Source organism: Argentina silus (assembly GCF_951799395.1).
Source record: "Argentina silus genome assembly, chromosome: X".
In the NCBI taxonomy this organism is placed as follows: Eukaryota; Metazoa; Chordata; class Actinopteri; order Argentiniformes; family Argentinidae; genus Argentina; species Argentina silus.
In genome coordinates, this window is record NC_139653.1 from 19,585,284 (window position 1) to 19,605,071 (window position 19,788).

At 42.4% G+C, this 19,788-nt stretch overlaps 1 protein-coding gene across 1 annotated transcript in view; it reads left to right on the forward strand.

The window, feature by feature from the left end:
- Positions 1–2,331: 2,331 nt before the first annotated feature.
- Positions 2,332–19,788, forward strand: part of wdr11 (WD repeat domain 11) — a gene marked incomplete at its 3' end in the record, with an annotated part of 32,257 nt that continues 14,800 nt past the window's right edge. Inside the window, exons 1-10 of the mRNA XM_083694618.1 lie at positions 2,332–2,492; positions 4,192–4,303; positions 5,189–5,342; positions 5,490–5,663; positions 5,872–6,070; positions 8,510–8,675; positions 9,985–10,087; positions 10,331–10,529; positions 10,712–10,812; positions 16,071–16,247. Of these exons, the coding sequence (XP_083550744.1) occupies positions 2,407–2,492; positions 4,192–4,303; positions 5,189–5,342; positions 5,490–5,663; positions 5,872–6,070; positions 8,510–8,675; positions 9,985–10,087; positions 10,331–10,529; positions 10,712–10,812; positions 16,071–16,247 (1,471 nt within the window). The 5' untranslated portion in view covers positions 2,332–2,406. The remainder of the gene's footprint in view (positions 2,493–4,191; positions 4,304–5,188; positions 5,343–5,489; positions 5,664–5,871; positions 6,071–8,509; positions 8,676–9,984; positions 10,088–10,330; positions 10,530–10,711; positions 10,813–16,070; positions 16,248–19,788) is intronic.

The following is a 19,788-nucleotide window of genomic DNA, read 5'->3' on the forward strand; positions in this document are numbered from 1 at the left end:
GGATGTCAATACTACCTGTCTATAGTCATATAGGTACCAGGCAAGATGTTTTCCACATTGATGGGACCTTTTCCAGACTGGGGCTCAGGTTAAAGACATACTGGAGTACTTTGAACACCCTCGGGCTCACACCGTCAGGGCCCGCAGCCTTCCTAGTGTGGATTTTCCCAACTTTCTCTTCACCTGAGCCGTACTGATGAAGACACTGGAGCGGGGGGTGGTGGGGTGGTCGTTGGCTGTGGCAGCAAGCATGGTGGTCTCTATAGGCCAGTATGTGGACAGTTAGGCCAGTTCTCCACAGATCTTTGTGCTACGCAGCTCTTCTGTGAACCATGGGGAGGACCATTAGAAGGATACATGTTTTTCAGGATCAAGGCGGTTAAGGTGTTGCTTAGAGTGGGTAGACGCAAGGCAGGTAGCTTGTAGGGCAGGGCAAACAGACTCCTGGAAGAGGGACGTGTCAAGATTTGATGTGTCAGAATTGAATAGTGCGCTAAGGGCAGAGCTGAAGTGCAGGAGGACTCAAAGACGTCCCTATGGTCAGATACACCTCACTCATGTATATCCAGGTCTGAGGCAGGGATTGATAAGGTCTAGTGTATGCCCATGATTCTGTGTGGGGACATTGACATGCTGTACCAGGTTGAGACAGTCAAGCATGTTCAGGAAGTCAGTCGCAGAGAAACAATTTGTTGAATCAATGTGTATGTTGAAATCACCTAGGATAACAACATTGGAGAGGGTAAGACACAGAGCGGTGAACAGATCAGAAAACTCTATAGTGAAAGAGACTGTTTGTTTTAGGGGTGCAAAAGATGAGTATCACAGTCTTTGTGATACTCATCTGAATTCCGTCCAGTGGAGAGATAAAATCACAATGTTAGTGTCTTAATGAAAGTGTCTTAATTAAACATTAGCTTAAAGATTGTAAAGGGTGTGATTGTAAAGGGGTGATTATCTTAAAAGATGAAAGAGGAGAAGCATCTTAAAATGTATCATAGGAACGCAATAGTCCCCATTGAAACCTATGTTCATTTAGGGCAACTTCAAATGATAATAGTTTAAAAAGTCAAAACTGTTTTAAAAGTGTATAGAAATTAATTAGGTGGAGTAGGTCGACGCATTGTTGATGCCTTTCAAAATGATATAAAGATAATAAAATATAAAAAGATGATACATTTAGAAATGTCCCCCAATCTGAGCGAATGGCCATAGGAATTAATGATATTTCATGCACATTTTTGTATAGCTCAAGTTGTATAGATGGTATCAGAAGTTGTTTTTTTCAAGCAACCTCAGTCTGTACAGTTAAACTTGTGGTTTAAGCCATAGAAGCGGCGGAAAAAGACAAATAATAATACAAAGTAATATGGATTACTATAGTTGGACTTCCAAGCCATATAACAAGTTTATGTTATAACAAGTTTATGGTTTATGCTCTCTACACCTCTAAAAACATTATTAACCATCATTGGGCTTACTGCACCAATATTTCATTGCAATGCTTGGTAGCCATTTTGAAAAACATTGCTTCAGCTGTGGACATAATCCGAGATGGCCCTATATTCAATTTCACTTTTTAGGTCCTTCTCTATCCGAATTGAAAGGTTTTATACTCTCATCAATGAGACACTTTACTGAAATTGGATTTATATCTCTCCACTGGACAAACATCATTCCTATGGGATTTTCCATAGAGTAAAATGCACAGAGCAAATTTCTTGTCATATTTCAACATCATATGAGTAGTCATGTTGCATATCATTTTAATTTGTAGATACTATAGAACAGTAATATTCTACTTTCTACTTGTTTACATGTAAAGTATTGAAACTAGGGATGAAATAACAGCAAAGAACCATTTTGAGTGGACTTTTCTCCACTTTTCTCCACTCCACTTTTCTCTCACATTTATGCCAACAATTTGAAGGACACACATACCTGGCACACTTTTGTCATGCATGTGTGTTCTCTACACTCATATACACATTATATACCATCATTGGTGTTACTGAACCAATAATCTATTCAGGTATGGCCATTCAAAATGAGTGTAGTCTTGACACCAAAGGTCGGGATAAGAGGAAATCTGTGATGGCCCTATAGCTAAAAATGCTCGAAAATGTACTGTGTACAACTGTGTGGTTTTATCAGAAAATGTACGATGTCTTCCAAATGTGGCCCCACTAAATACACTGCACTTCCACCAGGACACATTTGCATGTGGGGAACCCTATAGGAGGGGCACAATTCCTACACGGAACTATAACGGAAAGCTCTCTATCTCTTTCTTTCTGGATTTCACACTTCCTGTTTATTTTAGCCCTTGTCAACAAACCGCACTGCATGTTCTATGCGAAATTTGGTGTATTTATCTTTATGTAGTTGGTTCATTTCATTGTCACCATGATTCCATACACTGTCAACATTAAACTTGCTGCTCGGACATTGACTGGCACGCTCAATTTGCAGAACAAGACAGCTGTTGACTGGTGAGTAGTGGGAGCTACGCGTTAGCCTTGCTAGCTAGATGCTAGCTCAGCTGTAAAGATTTGACAGATAACGTTACTGATAATCTTGCTGGATAGAACAAATATTTACAACGCGTAAACATGAGGCACTGACAATTACTAATGGTGTATTTTAAACACCGTAATGCTAAGATTTTAAATTATTTGCGTATCAGCCAGTACAGTAGCGAGTGTTGACAAGTGATCATCATCATTGTCTGACAGCTCATTTAGCTAGTAGTACAAGCAAAGTGAATTGCTTTTCAGCTGACATTGACGACCAGTGATGTATTTGTGTCTAGTGTGCCATATTAGATGGATGGCTGAGGATCATGTGACAGATCTAAGTAAGCAATATAGTTTGTGCTTGTCAGAGGAAAGCTGGCTGGCTGTCACACCTCACTTCCCATACTGACAATCGAACAATCCATCGCGAGAGACTCAGTTTGAGACATTATTAATGAGTAGTGATGCAAAAGAGTTGGTTTAGAACTGAATATGTAGTTTCTCTTTGTTCTACACATGCAGTAATAAGGTGGTTTGCAGCAACACTTGCTATGACATCGCTTTTGATTCAAACTCACCTGATATGCATTCTAGAAGTGCTCCCGAGTAGTGGTACCGGAGATGTATTGAAATCTTTGAAAAAATAGTTTTGTACAGTTTCTACAAATATAATGGGCATGTTTAAAATTGCATGTCATTCCACCTATATGTACATTTTAAAGCTCAAAATTACTTTTTCCAAATTGCATATACTTTCTGTTGGGTAATGTGTGCTTATTTCAGCAAAAATAAGAGAAAATATTGTGATCACATCACTTTCTATTCATGTTTTAACTCACACTTTTATTTTGAAGCCGCGAAAAGCAAAACCGGAATGTTGCTAGATGGAGCTTTTTGGACCTCAGAGAACACAGATAGAGAGAGAAAGCTTGGTTCAGTATTGGCATTAATTGCTAGGCCCTTGGGCCTTGTCCTCGAAGCTCTCTCCAATAAGGTCTCCAATCATCTTGATCTAGATACTTATGCATATTCTTCAGCCCTTTACATGAGGCCAATAGAGTTTCTGTAATCATCATTCGACGACTGTCCCATTGTTAGTTTTGAATTAGTCTTTTGTTATTGTTGGATCTCAATGACTAAAAGCGCTTGCATATTTTAGCATGAGGGATTTTTCATCAACATGTCCTGAAATCCATGCAGAAACATTTTAAAAACATTTTTGATATCCTTGGAGATTAGGCCTATTATATGTATTTATTTATTTAGTTTAGTTAAAAAAAAAAAGTGAATTGCTATTTTTCTGGCTCACAGTATTGTCTGTGTGGTGGTTGGTGTTTCAGTCTATAGCTCCACATGTGCAGGAGTTTGATAAGCATGACCCTTCATCCATCTTCTCAAAAATGGATTGTCCGGTTCTTCCTGCCATACTTCAAAGCAGCCTATCTCTATCTTCCTTTTCCATCCTTTTCCCACTTTATTACTCATCTAGGCCCCTAACTCATGCTGGCCCTAATCTCTCTCTCTCTCTCTCTTCTAGATAGCAATCGCACATCTGACATTTCAATTCACCCAAACTTTAGGATAAGTTATTAGAATAACTTATTCAGTGTCACCCCCACCGCCAACCTTCCTCTGAATCTCTATTCAACTTCCCTCTGCTCTTTTCCTCCTCCAGGGGTTGGCAGGGGCTGATAGCTCAGGGCTGTCACTCCAGCATCCTCATCATCGACCCAAATACTTCCCAAACTATCCAGGTCCTGGAGAGGCACAAAGCCAATGTGGTCAAGGTGAGCACCAGTGTTTATTCTACAGACCTTGTTTTTTCATTACTGTGAGTACCAAGGCCTGCATGTTTCTCATCATATACTCAATCACAGGCATTTAATGGAATTACAATTAACAGTAGCTTGTAGAGAAAATTTGCTAAATTGAATGCAAACCCATAAGAGCTTGCACTCTATTCATCACTGATAGTGAATGGCCTCTTGCTAATACCATAGCCTATTCATTATCCAGTAGGAACAAAGTCATTTTTGTATGATCTTTGTTGGAGTATGAGCGTATTCTCTTCGGCAGCGACAAAAAACACACTAAGGTAGTTTCTGTTTTAATGGAGGGTCTTGCTCTACCACTGTGCACTCAGCCCTGCGTGGGCCAACTAATTGTGTGTGTGTGTCTCTGTGAGTGTGTGAATGAGTGAGTGATTGAGTATAATAGCCAATAAACTCTCATTCCTCACACCAGCTTACACTTTAATCTTGTAAAGCGCCACTATCACAGCGACTGCCCATTCCTCACCACCCTGATGCAAACAAGCCGGGCAAATAAAGAAATGACCAAAATAAAGAGTGTGCCAATCTAGGTATAAACAGCAAGCCCTATTAAATTATTTGAACTTTGACTTGCCAATCCCTATCCATCTTTTTCCATCTATTACTTTTTAGTGTGCTATTTTGTGCAAGTTATCAGACCTTTGGATATTAGTCTCTGTTTATATTGTATCTTGTTGTCCTCCCATGTATTCCTCAATATCTTTCTACCTCCTCAATTCTAAATCAATTCTTAAAATTAAAAAAAGTTCAATTCTTAAAATTAAAAAAGTTGTCTATGGACATTACTGGGAGGGAATGGATGACTAAAGCATTGAGAATACTGTGGGCCTCTGTGTGCAGGTGAAATGGTCCAGGGAAAACTACCACCACAGTCTGAGCTCACCCTACTCCCTGCGGCTGGCCTCGGGAGATGCAGCAGGGAAGATCATAGTGTGGGACGTTGTGAGTGGGACAGCCCACTGTGAGATCCAGGAGCACTCCAAACCTATCCAGGGTGAGAGCAAAGCCCCTCCTCTTGACTCTGAGGGTCAACTGACCATCAGCCCACTAATATGAAATGTTTTCGGGTCAAGAATTAGCAATGAGCTGTCTCCAACATTTTACCTTGATCATTTTCTTTCTCTCTCTCTCTCTCTCTCAGATTTAGAGTGGTTGTGGACCCAGGATGCGTCTCGGGATCTTCTCTTAGCTGTCCATCCACCCAACTACATAGTCCTGTGGAACGGAGACACAGGCACCAAGCTGTGGAAGAAGAGCTATGCAGAGAATATCCTCTCCTTCTCCTTTGACCCCTTCGACCCATCAAACATGGCATGTAAGCAACCTGACATAATGTCACACTGTATGAATCTCTGACTCTACTCTCTCCTCCCTTTCTCTCACTTGTTTCCCTCAGTCTATTTCACTGCCCTCTTACTTCTCCCCGTACATTTGATTGAGACATTACTTGGAGCTTTTCCCAGACCCAGTATGTATGTGTTTTTTTTTTTTTTTTTTTTTTACATCCTCCTCTCCCCTGGCAGTGCTGACAAGTGAGGGCATCGTCTTCATCACTGACTTCTCTCACTCCAAACCCCCGGGCAGCGGAGGCAAGAAGGTCTACATCGCAAGCCCCCATGCCAGCCCTGCTCACAACAAGCCTGCTGCTGCTGTTCCTGCACCGACTGGTGCCAAGAAGGCCCTGAACAAGGTCAAAGTGCTCATCACCAACGAGAAGCCCACGTAAGCCAAAAAAACGAGAGATGTTTATTTTGTTATAAGTTCTATGGTGTGACCCTGTTTAATATGGAGCTGAACATATGTCTGTAATTATCAGTAGATAAGACTGGCTTGTGGCTTATTTCAACTTCATGTAGGAAACTAGGCTTAATCTTTATTCTTGTAAGGTTGATCTTTCAGCCTTACAAGAAGTCTCTGCCTATGCTTGATTCCAGATGGAGGCTAGATGAGAAGGAAGTTGAGAGAGATAGTCCACAGCCAAAAACCTGTTTCCCTATGGCTGCCTCCCTGAGGGATTGCCACACCACCTGCCCTCCCTGCCCACAAAACTGGCTCTAATAACAAGCACTCAACAAGCACTACAGTGGACATTATTTTCTTCGCTCTTGCTCTCGCTCTCTCTATCTCTCTCTCTTTCTCTTGGATTCCTTCACATCACTCTTCCTCTGTGTTGGGTCTGGGAGTTTTTCACGCTCTGTTTTGTTTTTATTGATCTCTCTCTCCTTCTCCCTCTCCCTCCTTCTCTGTGTGATAGATGAGGGTTTAAACATGCCTCCTCTCTCCCTGGCTTTTATCTGAGCCCTATGAATACAGAAGTATATCATTCCTATTAGCGCCGCCACAGTTTCCACTTCTGCCTCCCATTACTCCTTTCAGTCTTCACAATGTGTCTGATTGATTTTAACCTTTCTCAGACCTGACTCTGATTGCAAAGGCCCCCCCAACTGCTACCCCCCCCCCCCGAATCACTCAGTCAACAACCACAACCAGAGCAGAAGAAAAAACTGGGAAAAAAACAGAAAGAAAAAAGTAGTTTAGGCTGAGGCCGGAATTCCCACGTGGTAGCGTTAGTGCCTATGTATAACTAATACTATATAGCAAAACTGTTTGTTCTGTTTGTTCTACAGCAGAGAAACATGTAGGTCTGTAAAATGAGAGAAAATAGACGTGTTCAAGTATAGCGTAAGAACCTTTTATATATTATTGCCAAACCAGCTGAGTCATGAACAGAAAGAGTAGAAAAGCACTGTGATGGAATGGGATATTTACCCTGTTATTAAAGTAGGTGGGTTAGCCTACTACACTTTCAAGCTTTTAGATGGTGTTTCAGTGCTCTATGTGCACTACTAAGTATCGAGGGACTGTGGTAGCCTAGTTTCAGCTCTGTGGAGGTGCCTTTAATGTGTGTTTTCCAAGCCGGAGATGCTCATGGCTAAGGCCTGAGCTGTGCTGATGTGCCTGCTGTTCTGAACTCGGCACTGGCTGCAGAAAGAGCCATGAAAGAGATTCAAGCTCATTGGGTGTGTGGGAGTGTGGTTTTCCTCTCCCCACTTGCACTGTATATGAGAAAATATCTACTAAATGCATTTTTGTGTGCGTACTTGGCTCTGTTCCTCAACTTGTCATCTTCTCAAAGCATGTCCCTGTCCTCTGCACACCAAAGCAGAGAGATGTAAGGAGTTGGCCCTGATTTAGGGAATGCAGGCCCCTTTGCTATTTTCCCTCTCTGATGATTGATCACTCTCTCCATCATCTGGCCTGTACCTCTGAGGTCTCCACTCTCACTTGTCTCATCTTTCCCCTCTTCTCTATTCCTTCTCTACTCCTCTGTCTGATGTAGATAGTACTATTTTGGCTTTTTCCTCTCAACTCAGTCTGTTGCTTTTCAGTCTTCAGCTTTTCCTGAATAGGGAATCAACTTGTTACTAGGGTTTTGCATTGTAGCTCAAGTCCTAAAAAAAAGTCTTCCATTGTGATCATATTTGTCAGTTGTCCTATAAAGTCAATCTTATTTATTTTTGTTCTTTATCTTTCCCTGAATTAAGTTTGTGGATGTGAGTTATGGGCATCGTTTGATGCTATCGACCTGCTGCTTGATTTGTTATGCTACAGTGTCTCATCCTTTTTTTGCTTTTCCTCTGTGCTAAGCATCTGTGGCTTGCTAGTTATTGTTCAAAGAGCCAGGCCTCATGCTGTAGCTAATAGCCTGCCTGATTCAATATAACACCTGCTCGGAAATTAATTAAGTTACAGCAAATAACAAGCCTAAGAAAGAACAGCATCTATTACTCCAGGGAATGAACACAAGACTTATTCACATTTCCACTACTTGACCGCTTAATTCAACACCTCATATTATTTGAATGAATTAGGTTGTCCTTCATTTCCCTAGTAAAGTCATGACTAATTCATCCCCTCACTGTTTGGGGAAATTAAGAAAGTTAAATAAAGCCTAGGCGAATTCTTGGCCAGTCTGAGAAGAGTGAACGTTGCATTATTATGTTATTAGTATGAACGAGCCACATGGTGTTTTACAATCAAATCATCACGTCATCTCTATGTTCGAAAAACATTATAAGGGGGTCATACCTGTTTATGATCAGTCAGATAATGCATTATACACCTATAGAAAGTTCCCCCATGCTTGTGTCCTCTCCCCAGTGCGGAAGCAGTGACTCTGAATGACTGCCTGCAGCTGTCCTATCTGCCCTCCAAGAGGAACCACATGCTGCTGCTCTACCCCCGAGAGATCCTCATCCTGGACCTGGAGCTTAGCCAGACCGTGGGTGTGGTGGCCATCGAACGCTCCGGGGTGCCCTTCATACAGGTGAGTGGCACTTCACACACACACACAGTATATATATATTTATGTTGATGATTCTACTGCAAAACAATTGACTGTGGAGATGATACAGTTCTCAACATCACCCCCCTTTCTTTTGGGTCAGTTTGGTTTAACTCAGCAGGGCCACACAGGTAGGCATTTGCTCTGGTGTCACAATAAGAGGAATATTAAATGGTACTATGTCTGCTTGCTCCTCGTGGTGCAGTTATACTATTTTCTTTTCTGTTTTGGTGCCTATTTGCTGTTGTTTATTTGACCATAGGTAGATTGGAAAGTGCAAGATATTGGGTGAGGCTTTCTCAAGGGTATGGGGCTAGAAATGGCTAATGGAGCCTAAACTGTCCCCCTGTCTCACTCTCGGGCTGTGCCCATCTGTGAGGGAATGGCTGTTTTGGATTCCTGTGGCAGTAGAGAGTAAATCTTTGGTTGTAATGTGCTGCAATAATGAATTGGTAAGACCCAGTTTGGCCCAGTGGGATCTGCACAGCCCAGAAGAGCCTTTAGAGAGAGGGATAGGAGCAGAAGGAGTGGGTATGGTGACTCTTCCCTACTCCCTCGGTGGCCAAGACAAAGTGAATTAGCTAAGGTTTCTACTAGGGTCTTTGTATGAGTGTGTGCATTATTTCTTTCCTTCTGTTGATGAAGTTTGTATATTTGCTCACTGTGTTGTGTGTGTATATGTGTTTAATATGTATCTGTTTATTTGTAGGATGCATGTGTGCAGATTTGTGTGAGAGAGAAAGGAAGGGAAGGAGGACAAAAATGAAAATTGTTTCTAAACAGTACATTTTAAAATGTATCAAACAAATCTATTATTTACATTTAGTACACACAGTGAACAGCATTCAAATTTGACTAAAAGTGTGTGTGTGTGTGTGTGTGTGTGTGTGTGTGGATGTTTTTAATATACTAGGCATCCAGTCCTAACTCACAGGGCAGTAGAGGAGCAGCATTACTCAGCCTCTGAGGCCCTGTCCAGGCGTCGCAGGGTTTCCTAAGTGTTATAAAGTGCTTGTCACATAGCCAATTTGCATGACTGATGATGCAGCTGCAGCAAGGCCTCTGAGTCCAGCATGGACTATGGGAGCTGAGAAGACACACACACAAACACACCCGCACGCACGCACGCACGTATGCACACACACGCGTGCATCATGCACACAAAAGCACATACTGTACCCTCCACTCCCAGAGAGAGACAAACAGAGCCAGACTCATAGAGAGAGACACAGACAGATACTTAGCACACGAACACACACAGTGGTACATCACTCACCCAGTCTGTTTTCAGGTGGTCCCCTGTGCCCAGAGAGACGCCCTCTTCTGTCTCCATGAGAATGGCTGCATCACCCTGAGGGTGTGTCGCTCCACCGCTCCTGCTCCCGATGAAACAGGCAAGTACTCCTCCTCTACTACCTCTCACTCCCTCTCTCAACCTCTCCATCCTTTCACACCCTCCTTCACGCATCCATCACTAACTCTGCAGTACACCCATTACTCTAGCACTCCTCAATGGACATTTACCCTCTCTCTTGCTCTCTCATTTGTCTCTGGGTTATTGTGAAAGTGGGGAGTTAATTGTGTTGTCATATTTCTCCCTCCATTTCTCTGTTTTCTCCTCTGTGTTGTTATATCAGACCCGGAGCAGAGTGTGCAGGAGCTGGTGTACGACCTGCGGTCCCAGTGCGATGCCATACGGGTCACCAAGACCGTGCGACCATACCGTATGGTCATCTGTCCGGTCAATGAGAACAACGCCGCTCTGATGGTCAGCGACGGCAGGGTCATGCTCTGGGAGCTCAAAGCCCTCACGGGCAAGCCCTCAGTCAACCCCAGGTACACACACACAAACACACACGGTTTAATACAATTAGAATGTTGTTTAATGTGTGTGTACTGAATGTAAATATTAGATATGTTTGATAGATTTGAAAATGTATTGTTAAGTACATTGTTAATTTAATTTAAATATTTCATAGTATAAATGTTCCCTCCCTTCCTTTCTCTTTCCCTGTCAGTTCGGTGTTGTCCCCCCTCTACTCTCCTGTGTCATTTTGTGGCACTCCATTGGGCCAAAACCAGAAGCGGATCCAGGACCTCTCTCTCAACACCATGATAGGTAGCTACTGTCCCTCCACTCACCACACCATATCTATAATTGTTCCATTAACAATACAAGCACATCATTCTTCTATATTTGATAAAATACGTTTTTTGCGTTTGTATTGTAGAAAGCCTTCACATTCTCCCATTTTTTTCAGAAAAATAAGTAATTTAAAACGGCATTCTTTAGCAATCTTTTCAGAGGACGGACAAAGAATCCAAACAGCGTCTGTGTGTTCCAGGGTCTTTCAACATCTTTTATGTCCCTCACCTGAGCTGTGCTCAGTCTCAGAGTCCCAGGGCCACCCTTTACCGCTCCACCTCTCTGTCAGACACTGCTTGTTTCTCATCAACGCCCTGCTCACAGTGAAAGAGCACAAAGAGAGCGCTTATAGGTGAATAGGCATTATATGCACTCTCTCTATCTCTCTTTCTTTTTTATTTTCTTTCTGTCCCTCTCTCTTTCTTCCTTTAGCTGTGCCACACAGGAGGAGAGATAGAATGAGGCAGGCAGCTAATAAAGAATAAAGTAGTGGTCATGTGGATAGGCAGTTGGATGAGGGACAGAGGGTGCATCAATGTTCTTGAGTCAAACAGTGTTACAGTGCCTATAGAAAGTCATCATACCCTGTGAAATCTTTACCTTTTGTGACATTAGACCCTGGAAATTAAAATAAATCAAATCTAACTTTTTTGAGCTGTATGTACACATTATAACCCTCATCATCAAAGTGAAAATATATCTATTTTAAATTCTGGACAATTATTAAAAATTAATTAGTGAAATACCTGGTTTGGTTAAGTGATCAGCTCCTTAGAGTATACCATTATAAACTTGCTCAGGTGCAACCAATCAACTTCCAGATCAAACACCAGGCTAATTGCCCCCCACCTGACATCAATTGTAGTGGTTTTGATTACTTCAGAATAAAACCAGCTGCTTCTTGAGGATTCCACTACTAGAAGTGCATGGTTCTGCAAAGAATTCACCATGGTTGGAAAAGTACTTTCAAAAGGCCTCCGGGATACCTTGCCTAGAACAGGCCGTCCGTCCGTCCAAACTGGATGTCCGAGCCAGGAGGACATTGATCAGAGAAGCTACCAAGAGGCCAAAGGCAACTTTGAAGGACTTACAAGTCTTTATGGCTGGGATTGGTCTGTCTGTGCATGTGACAACAATCTCACAAGCTTTACACAAAGCTGGCCTGTATGGCAGGGTAGCAAGAAAGAAGCCTTTTCTGAAAAAGTGCCACACTCGTTTGTGCTATGCAAAAACACACCTGGAAGATTCTGTTGCCATGTGGAAAAAGGTTTTATGGTCAGACGAGACTAAGATTGACCTTTTTGGATTGAACTCCAAGCGCTATGTTTGGCGAAAACCAAACACAGCACACCACCCAAAACACACCACACCTACTGTGAAGCATGGTGGTGGCAACATTATGTTGTGGGGATGTTTCTCTTCAGCGGGGACTGGGCAATTGGTCAGGATTGAAGGGAAAATGGATGCTGCCAAGTACACCCAAATTCTTGAGGACAACCTGCGTCCCTCTGCTAGACAGCTGAAGATGGGCAGGTCATTCACCTTCCAACACGACAACGATCCTAAACATACCGCCAAAAGAACAACGCAGTGGCTTCAGGATAGAAAGGTGAATGTCCTTGAGTGGCCAAGTCAGAGCCCTGACTTAAATCCAATAGAAAATCTGTGGATGGACTTGAAGAGAGCAGTCCATCGCCGCTCACCACGGAATTTGACTGAACTCGAACAATTCTGCAAGGAAGAATGGGCAATCTAGGTGTGCAAAGCTAGTAGAGACATATCCAAACAGATTGATTGCTGTAATTGCAGCAAAAGGGGCTCTACAAAGTATTAAATCAGGGGACTGATGACTTTTCCAACCCTGTTATTCTTGTTTTTCATTTTTTATAAATTTTCAGAACTGTCGCCTTTTTTTTCATTAGTTTGATGTTGAATGGCTAAATTTGTACATAAAGCTGGAAAAAAAAATTGTTTAATGGGTTTTGATTTCAGGCTGTACGACAAATATAGTAACTATTTCAAAAGGGTATGATGACTTTCTATAGGCACTGTATCTGTTTGAAGGCTGTAGTTGTGGATATATAGGCAGAATTGTCTGCCCCACCAGTCTAGTGCATACGGTAGCTAAGCTGCAGATTTGAGCAGCTGACTGCTGGTTGGTCCTGTGGCTCAGAGGCTGCTGACTACAGCCATGAGGGAACAGACCCTACTGGTAGTTAACAAAATTAGATGCTACTGACGTGGTCTGACTCACGGGAGCATGCAGACCTAGATCCCTTACACAGTCTTGCTGGTTAATATTCAACAAACCTTTCAGCACTACTGAACACAATATCAATGAATGGATATCCCCATCTCATCTTGGCTACATAAACTTAGGCCATACAAACTTGATTTATTGTTTAATGGAAGCCACTGCACTTTAAAAGAAGCCTTTATTAGGCTGAGAAATCAGAAAGAAACTAACATTAACATCCAAAACCGTAGACTTGCCACCAACAACAGTTTGTAATATCATCCAAACAAAAACCACTGAATATCATCCAAGAACAAAAACACTGGTGAACTCAACATAATTAAGAAAAATCTCCAAGAAGGTAGACGTGAATGTGTCAGAGACTACCATCTGCAGAAGACTTCACCAGCAGAACTACAGAGGATACAATTCAAGGTGTAAACCACTAATTAGCAACTGAAACCGGATGGCCAGATTAGAGTTTGCTAAAAAAAAAAAAGAAAAAAAAAAAAAATAGCCTGCAGAGTTCTGGAAAAAGGTATTGTGGGCAAATGAGACAAAGATGAACATGTACCAGAGTGATGACAGGTGTGGAGAAAAAAAGGAGCTTTCCAAAATCCCTGGCATACCACCTCATGAAATATGGTGGAGGGGGTGTATGGCTGCCACTGGAACTGCCTTCATTGATGATGTAACTGCTGACGGTAGCAGCAGAATTAATTCTGAAGTGTACAGAAACATCTTGTCTGCTGAAGTGCATGCAAATGCTTCCAATCTCATTGAACGGCGCTTCATTATACAGCAAGACAATGACCCCAAACATACAGCCATAGCAACTAGGGTTTTTTCAGGGCCAAAAAGTGGAAAGTTCTAGAGTGGCCAACTCAATCTCCAGATTTCAATCCAATTGAATATGAATTTAATTAGAATTTAAGGCAAAAAGACCTCAAAGCAAACACCAACTGAAGATGGCTGCAGTACAGGCCTGGCAGAGCATCACCAGAGAATTTGACGCCATAGTAATAGTTTGATTTCAAATGAAACTGTTCGAGTAAAGAGCTAAAAGAAGACAAAATGATTCCTCTTTCCTTATGAAGGGCATTATATACATCCTGAAGAACATTTGTACCAAATGTGGAACTTTTACATACATTGTGTAATTCATGCAGTAGTTAGCAACGTCTGAGTGGTTTACAAGTCAATTTCTGGTGTTTTTAAATCTATTTCTTACACATTGGGTAGGCCATTTGTAGTGGTAGTTATTGAAATTATGTACACTACTAAGAAATAAATAAGCCAAAAATTAAGTGTTAAGTGTTATATCATCTTCTTGAATGTCTGCACTGTGCCAGCAGGCATTTTGGGTTTTATGTCCAAAAAATGTACTTGAGTCTGAATCTTTGGCACCCCTTGAAAATTGAATTATACAAATGACAAGTAGATACACTAAGAAAATTATTTAATGAAGCAACATTTAAGTGTGACATAATCTTTATGAACTTGTGCTGTGTTTGTGCTGTGCTAGCGGAAATATTGTGTTTTATGAAGAAAAAAAGAAATAATAATAAGGGAAAAAAAAGCAGTTAATGAGACAGAATTTTTGGCCACCTCTTCTGAAATGGATTTATACGTTCCAAAGAACATTGTACCATGTGTGGCGCCTTAATCTGTAACGATTTTATCATTTTGACTAACCGGACTATAACCATCTAAAACACCATTAACACCATAAAACCCACTTACTACCCAAACTGATAACTGAGACAAAGCTTAATCAAACAGTAAATGTGCTTCTTTTTACAGGCTGCAGCCAAAAGCAAATTTTATCAGGAAAAGTAACCTTGGATCACATAGTTAAGCTTAACACAGAGCTGCATTAAAGTATGTAAAGCACAAGGCCAAAGGTTTCAAGAATATAGCCTCCCGTTCTGAAGTGTAGCCAAAATCATTTTTAGATAGCTTCCCTTTATGAGATATAGCCTATTTGGTCATCAGATCAACGTTTGTGGCAGCGCATCTCGTCTCACTCTTGGTGCAGCACTCTGAACATTGTGTTAACAGAGCTATGACTGTACACTCGTTTCAGTGCTGTTGTAGTTTTGGTGTAAGGAGCATTGTCATTCTGGAATCGTATATTGCCTTGAGGAGATCACATCACATCCTCCCATACGGCCAAGAACTTGATCCTTGACAACCACTTATCCTGTGTGGCGAACATCACAGTGGCAGCACGCTCCTGTAGATTCTTCCTCTATAACATCAGAAGGATACGACCATTCCTCACCAGAGAAGCAGCACAACATTTGGTCCAAACACTTGCGGTCTCCCTGCCTCCACCGTCAGGCCTCTGCAGCTCATCCAGAACGCTGCCGCCCGTCTGGTGTTCAATCTCCCCAAATTCTTCCATATCACTCTCCTCCTCCGCACCCTTCACTGGGTGGCAAGGAACAGCCCTTCCCTACTTGCAAGCAATGGTCAGCCCCTAAACGCCTGCCCAATCACTCCAGTCTTCCACCTCGGCTGGCCGCCTGGCACTCTACATGGATGCAGCAGCCGCACTACTCTGTCACGGTTTTTGACTGTCCTGGCGCCCCGCTGGTGGAACGAGCTTCCCAATGCTGTCATGACTGCAGTGTCACTACCAATCTTCCGCTGTAGATTGAAGACCCATCTCTTCAGGCTACATTTTAACGGTCTCTCCCAAAGACCTCTTTATCCCCACTACCCCCCTGTACAAGTTTCTCTCCTGTTAAAATAAATAAATAAATAATAATAATAGGGTTAGGGTTAAATTTTCCTTCTTCTAGCATTGTGACTGCCAATGGCCCTTGGTCCGAGCATTGATTACTTTTTCTTATGATGACTGATGGAAAACTTACTTAAACAAATGTATTTGTTGTAAGTCGCTTTGGATAAAGGTGTTTGCTAAATGCCATAAATGTAAATGTAAGATCAGATCTCTCTTTTAACCATCTCCATTCTATGTGTTCTCCAGGTCAGAGTTTAGTTTCGGGAGCAGACCCTCCACCTTCTTCTACACAGCAGGAGGTTCAGCTGAAGTTCCTGCTGACGGGGTTGCTGTCAGGGCTGCCACTGCCACCTTTTGCCCTGCGCATGTGCCCCCCTCTCACCACCAAGAACATCAACCACTATCAGCCCCTACTGGCTGCAGGTGAGTACTACAGCTTAGCCTCCGGTCCTCCAGGCCCCTGCTCGTTGTAGTGGTACACACTACACACACACACACACACACACACACACACATTATCAGCTTCAATCTAACAGGTGCCTTTCAGAGTCTTTTGAGCATATTTACCATTGACGTCAAGTTTGAATCAGACAGGCATACCTCAAGTAATTTTCCTATAGTGATGTATCAAGTGAATATACAGCAATGAGACTACAACAGACACAAAATGCATAATGTCTGTGCGTCAGAATGACACATAAACAAGGAAGTAGAGAGATGACAGCCCATCTTTTTGGCTCTGTGATATCTGAAAATGATGCAAAGGGGGAGTTATTATTTTGAAGTTATTGTTCTATTATTATCCCTCTGAGACTGCGGCTAGACAAGGCAGTCTGAGAGATGGAGTTAATAAAGACGAAGGAACAGGAGAAGTGAGAGCGAGGGTAGTCTGTTTGTTTGGTTTGATTAACACAGAGAACATTGGTGGAGGGAGCATTCTTTCCCTACAGTATATTCTCAGCAGTTGTTTTCCCCCGCAAACATCATGGAAGTGGTGGAGAGGAGAAGAGGAGATCAATGGAGAATTTGGGGAGGTGTTTGTGTGAGAGAGTTGAGTTTGCCTCTCCATTATAGCTGTGCTTCAGTTTGGTGTTCATTCTGTTTGGTGTACATTCTTTCAGTCTCCTGACATGCATACATTAACAAGAACAATTCAAATACATTAATTTCATTCAGACCAGAGGAATAAGACCTTTTTTAAAGTTTTCTCTTTTTGCCTCACTAATGCACCCATTACATTTGCTGGGAAAACCATTGTTATCAATGTCACGTACACACCCCTGGCCATTATGCTTAATAATGAATACTTAATCATTAAAATTAATTTGTCCAATCTGTGTTCTTCAGCCTGAGAAGAGGCCCCTCCCCTCAGCATTTGTGATTGTTTGAGCCGGCTACAGATGGTCTGATGTTTCCTCTGCACTCCTGCCTCTCAGGGTTCCCCTGAATCTGGAACATATTTGTTTCTCTGCAGAACAATGAAGTATCTTTAGTCCTATAGCATAGTCAAGACTCTAATCAGTCTCCCTATGCATAATTAAAATGCTTTGATTATTGTTGTGCTCTTGCTCACTACAGAGCTGGCTGATGTGAAAAGTTGAGGGTTAGTTTGTTAGGAGCGAGAACTGATTCTCAAACCCATTAGGTTGACCACCATGACAAATGGTTCCTCCATCTAGTGACTTCCACTTCAATAATGCTCTGGTTAGCAGAGACAGCTTTCTGAGCTGATATTGGCTATTTACTGGGGAGGGGAAGAGTTGTACCACAGGACAGGTTTGATTAAACCAGGCTGGTCAGTATTGGGCAGTAACAGTGAGAAATACAGGACTCGCACCCTCTTTGTGCATTGGGGTTCTTTCTGCTTTCACTGATGTGCTGCTGTTTGGGGGCGGGGGGAGTAGTAACACACAAGGAAAGCCAGCTTTTTACACCTTCCATAGGGGTGCAAATAATGGAGGAGATGAGTTCAGTGCTGACGGTGTGAAAGCACTGGGGGTTGAAATTGCCATCCTCAGTCGCATTAACACTAAGCAGAAGGCTCTCTCTCTCTCTCTCTCTCTCTCTCTCATAAAGCTATATGACAGTCCTAGCACGCCCATAGCCGTGGCTGTCTGAGCTCCCTGTCTGAAACGCCGTAATCTTTAATCTGACAGCTCCATTTTAGGCAGGTACAGGGCTCAGTGCATCTCTCCAAACATCACACGCAGACAAACCTACACAGCCACCCACACAGCCACCCACACAGCCACCCACACAGCCACCCCCACAGCCACCCCCACAGCCACCCACACAGCCACCCACACAGCCACCCACACAGCCACCCCCACAGCCACCCCCACAGCCACCCCCACAGCCACCCCCACCTATTTGACTGGAGCCAATCTTAATTCGTTTAGCCATGCTTGCTCCGGCAGCTCTTCATTGTTACACTGTTTGTGACTGCAAACAAATGCATCAGCTTTCTATTGGATGAAATGAGTAAGTGAGGAGTGAGGGGTTGCAAATTGATCCTATGAAACTGAGATGGAAGAAGCCAATGAAAGCAATTATTGAGGCATTCTCGTCAAACTGTGAAACCAACTCAATTATCAGACAGATGGACTCTCATTCTTAGTTTTAGTGGACTGAGGAATTAAAATCTATTTGTGTGTCCACATCGGGATCCATCCTGTGAATGACACACCAGAAAGCAATAGGGCCCAACTCCAACTCCTTTCTGGCCTGTGGTTGACTGGAGGAAGCATCATTTCTATCATTAGTAAGGCTGATATAGACAAGACCAATGGTAGAGAGATGCTGGAGGAGTGATCACAGCAGGCTGCCTACTGACAGCACCCTCTCCCCCAACAGAGCAGGCAGACAGACAGATATCCCTAGAAACAGCCATGACTCCCCTGCCCCAGCCCCTGCCCCTACCCCAGTTCCAGCATTGCTCCAGATCTGCTCATGAGATCTCCTCTTGGTTGCCCTGACCAGAGCTCTACAGACTGAGAAACCTCTCCCTAGAGAAAAACAACATCAGTACAGTGCCATCAAACAGGCTAATTAAGGAATTAACTGTGCCGCTAGACCAGGACACATTAACCAAAGCACTTCTCTAAAGCTAATTTACTTTACTTACTATGTGTGGAATTATTGGCTTTTAATATCTTCTAGATATGGTCCATTACACTTACTGTGAAGATGAACATTTACAGTGCCCTGTGTAAGTAATGGGACAGTAAAACATTTATTCTTCTTTTGACTCTATGCTCCAAACGTTTGGATTTGAAGTCAAACAATTACTTTGAGGTTAAAGTAGAGATTCTGAGCTTTTATTTGTGTAGATATTGGTTTCGTCCTTTAGAAATGTAACACTTTTTTAAACATAGTCCCCCTATTTCAGGGCACTAAAAGTAATGGGACGATTGGCTTGACAGGTGTTTCTGGTAAGTCAGGTGTGAACCAGAAAAAGAAACATACCCAAAACCTTAGGCTTGCCAAAATCAACAGTTTGGAACATACTGTTAAAAAATGGCTGCAATACAGGCCTGGTTGAGCATCACCAGAGAAGATGCCCAGCGTCTGGTGGGGTCAATGGTTCGCAGACTTCAGGCAGTTATTTCATGCAAAGGATTGTCAACCAAATACTAAATACTATACATGAGTGCTTAATTTGGACATTATATGAATCTGTCCCATTACATTTGGTGCCCTGAAATAGCGGGACTATGAATAACAACTGTTGTAATTGTCCCTTATCCTGTGACATATCCAGAGTTGGGTCTGCATGTTCCAAGTAAGACTCCAAGCATAAAATAGCGTCAATTGAATGCAAAATTATAAAATAGTAACTGTTTCTCATGTTCTTTTGATGACATAAACACAGCACTACCACAAACATCAAACAGAAGACCAGCCCAGATTCTAGCTGCTTTCTGGCTCTCTAATGTTAGATATGCTCCATTTAATCATGTTTATT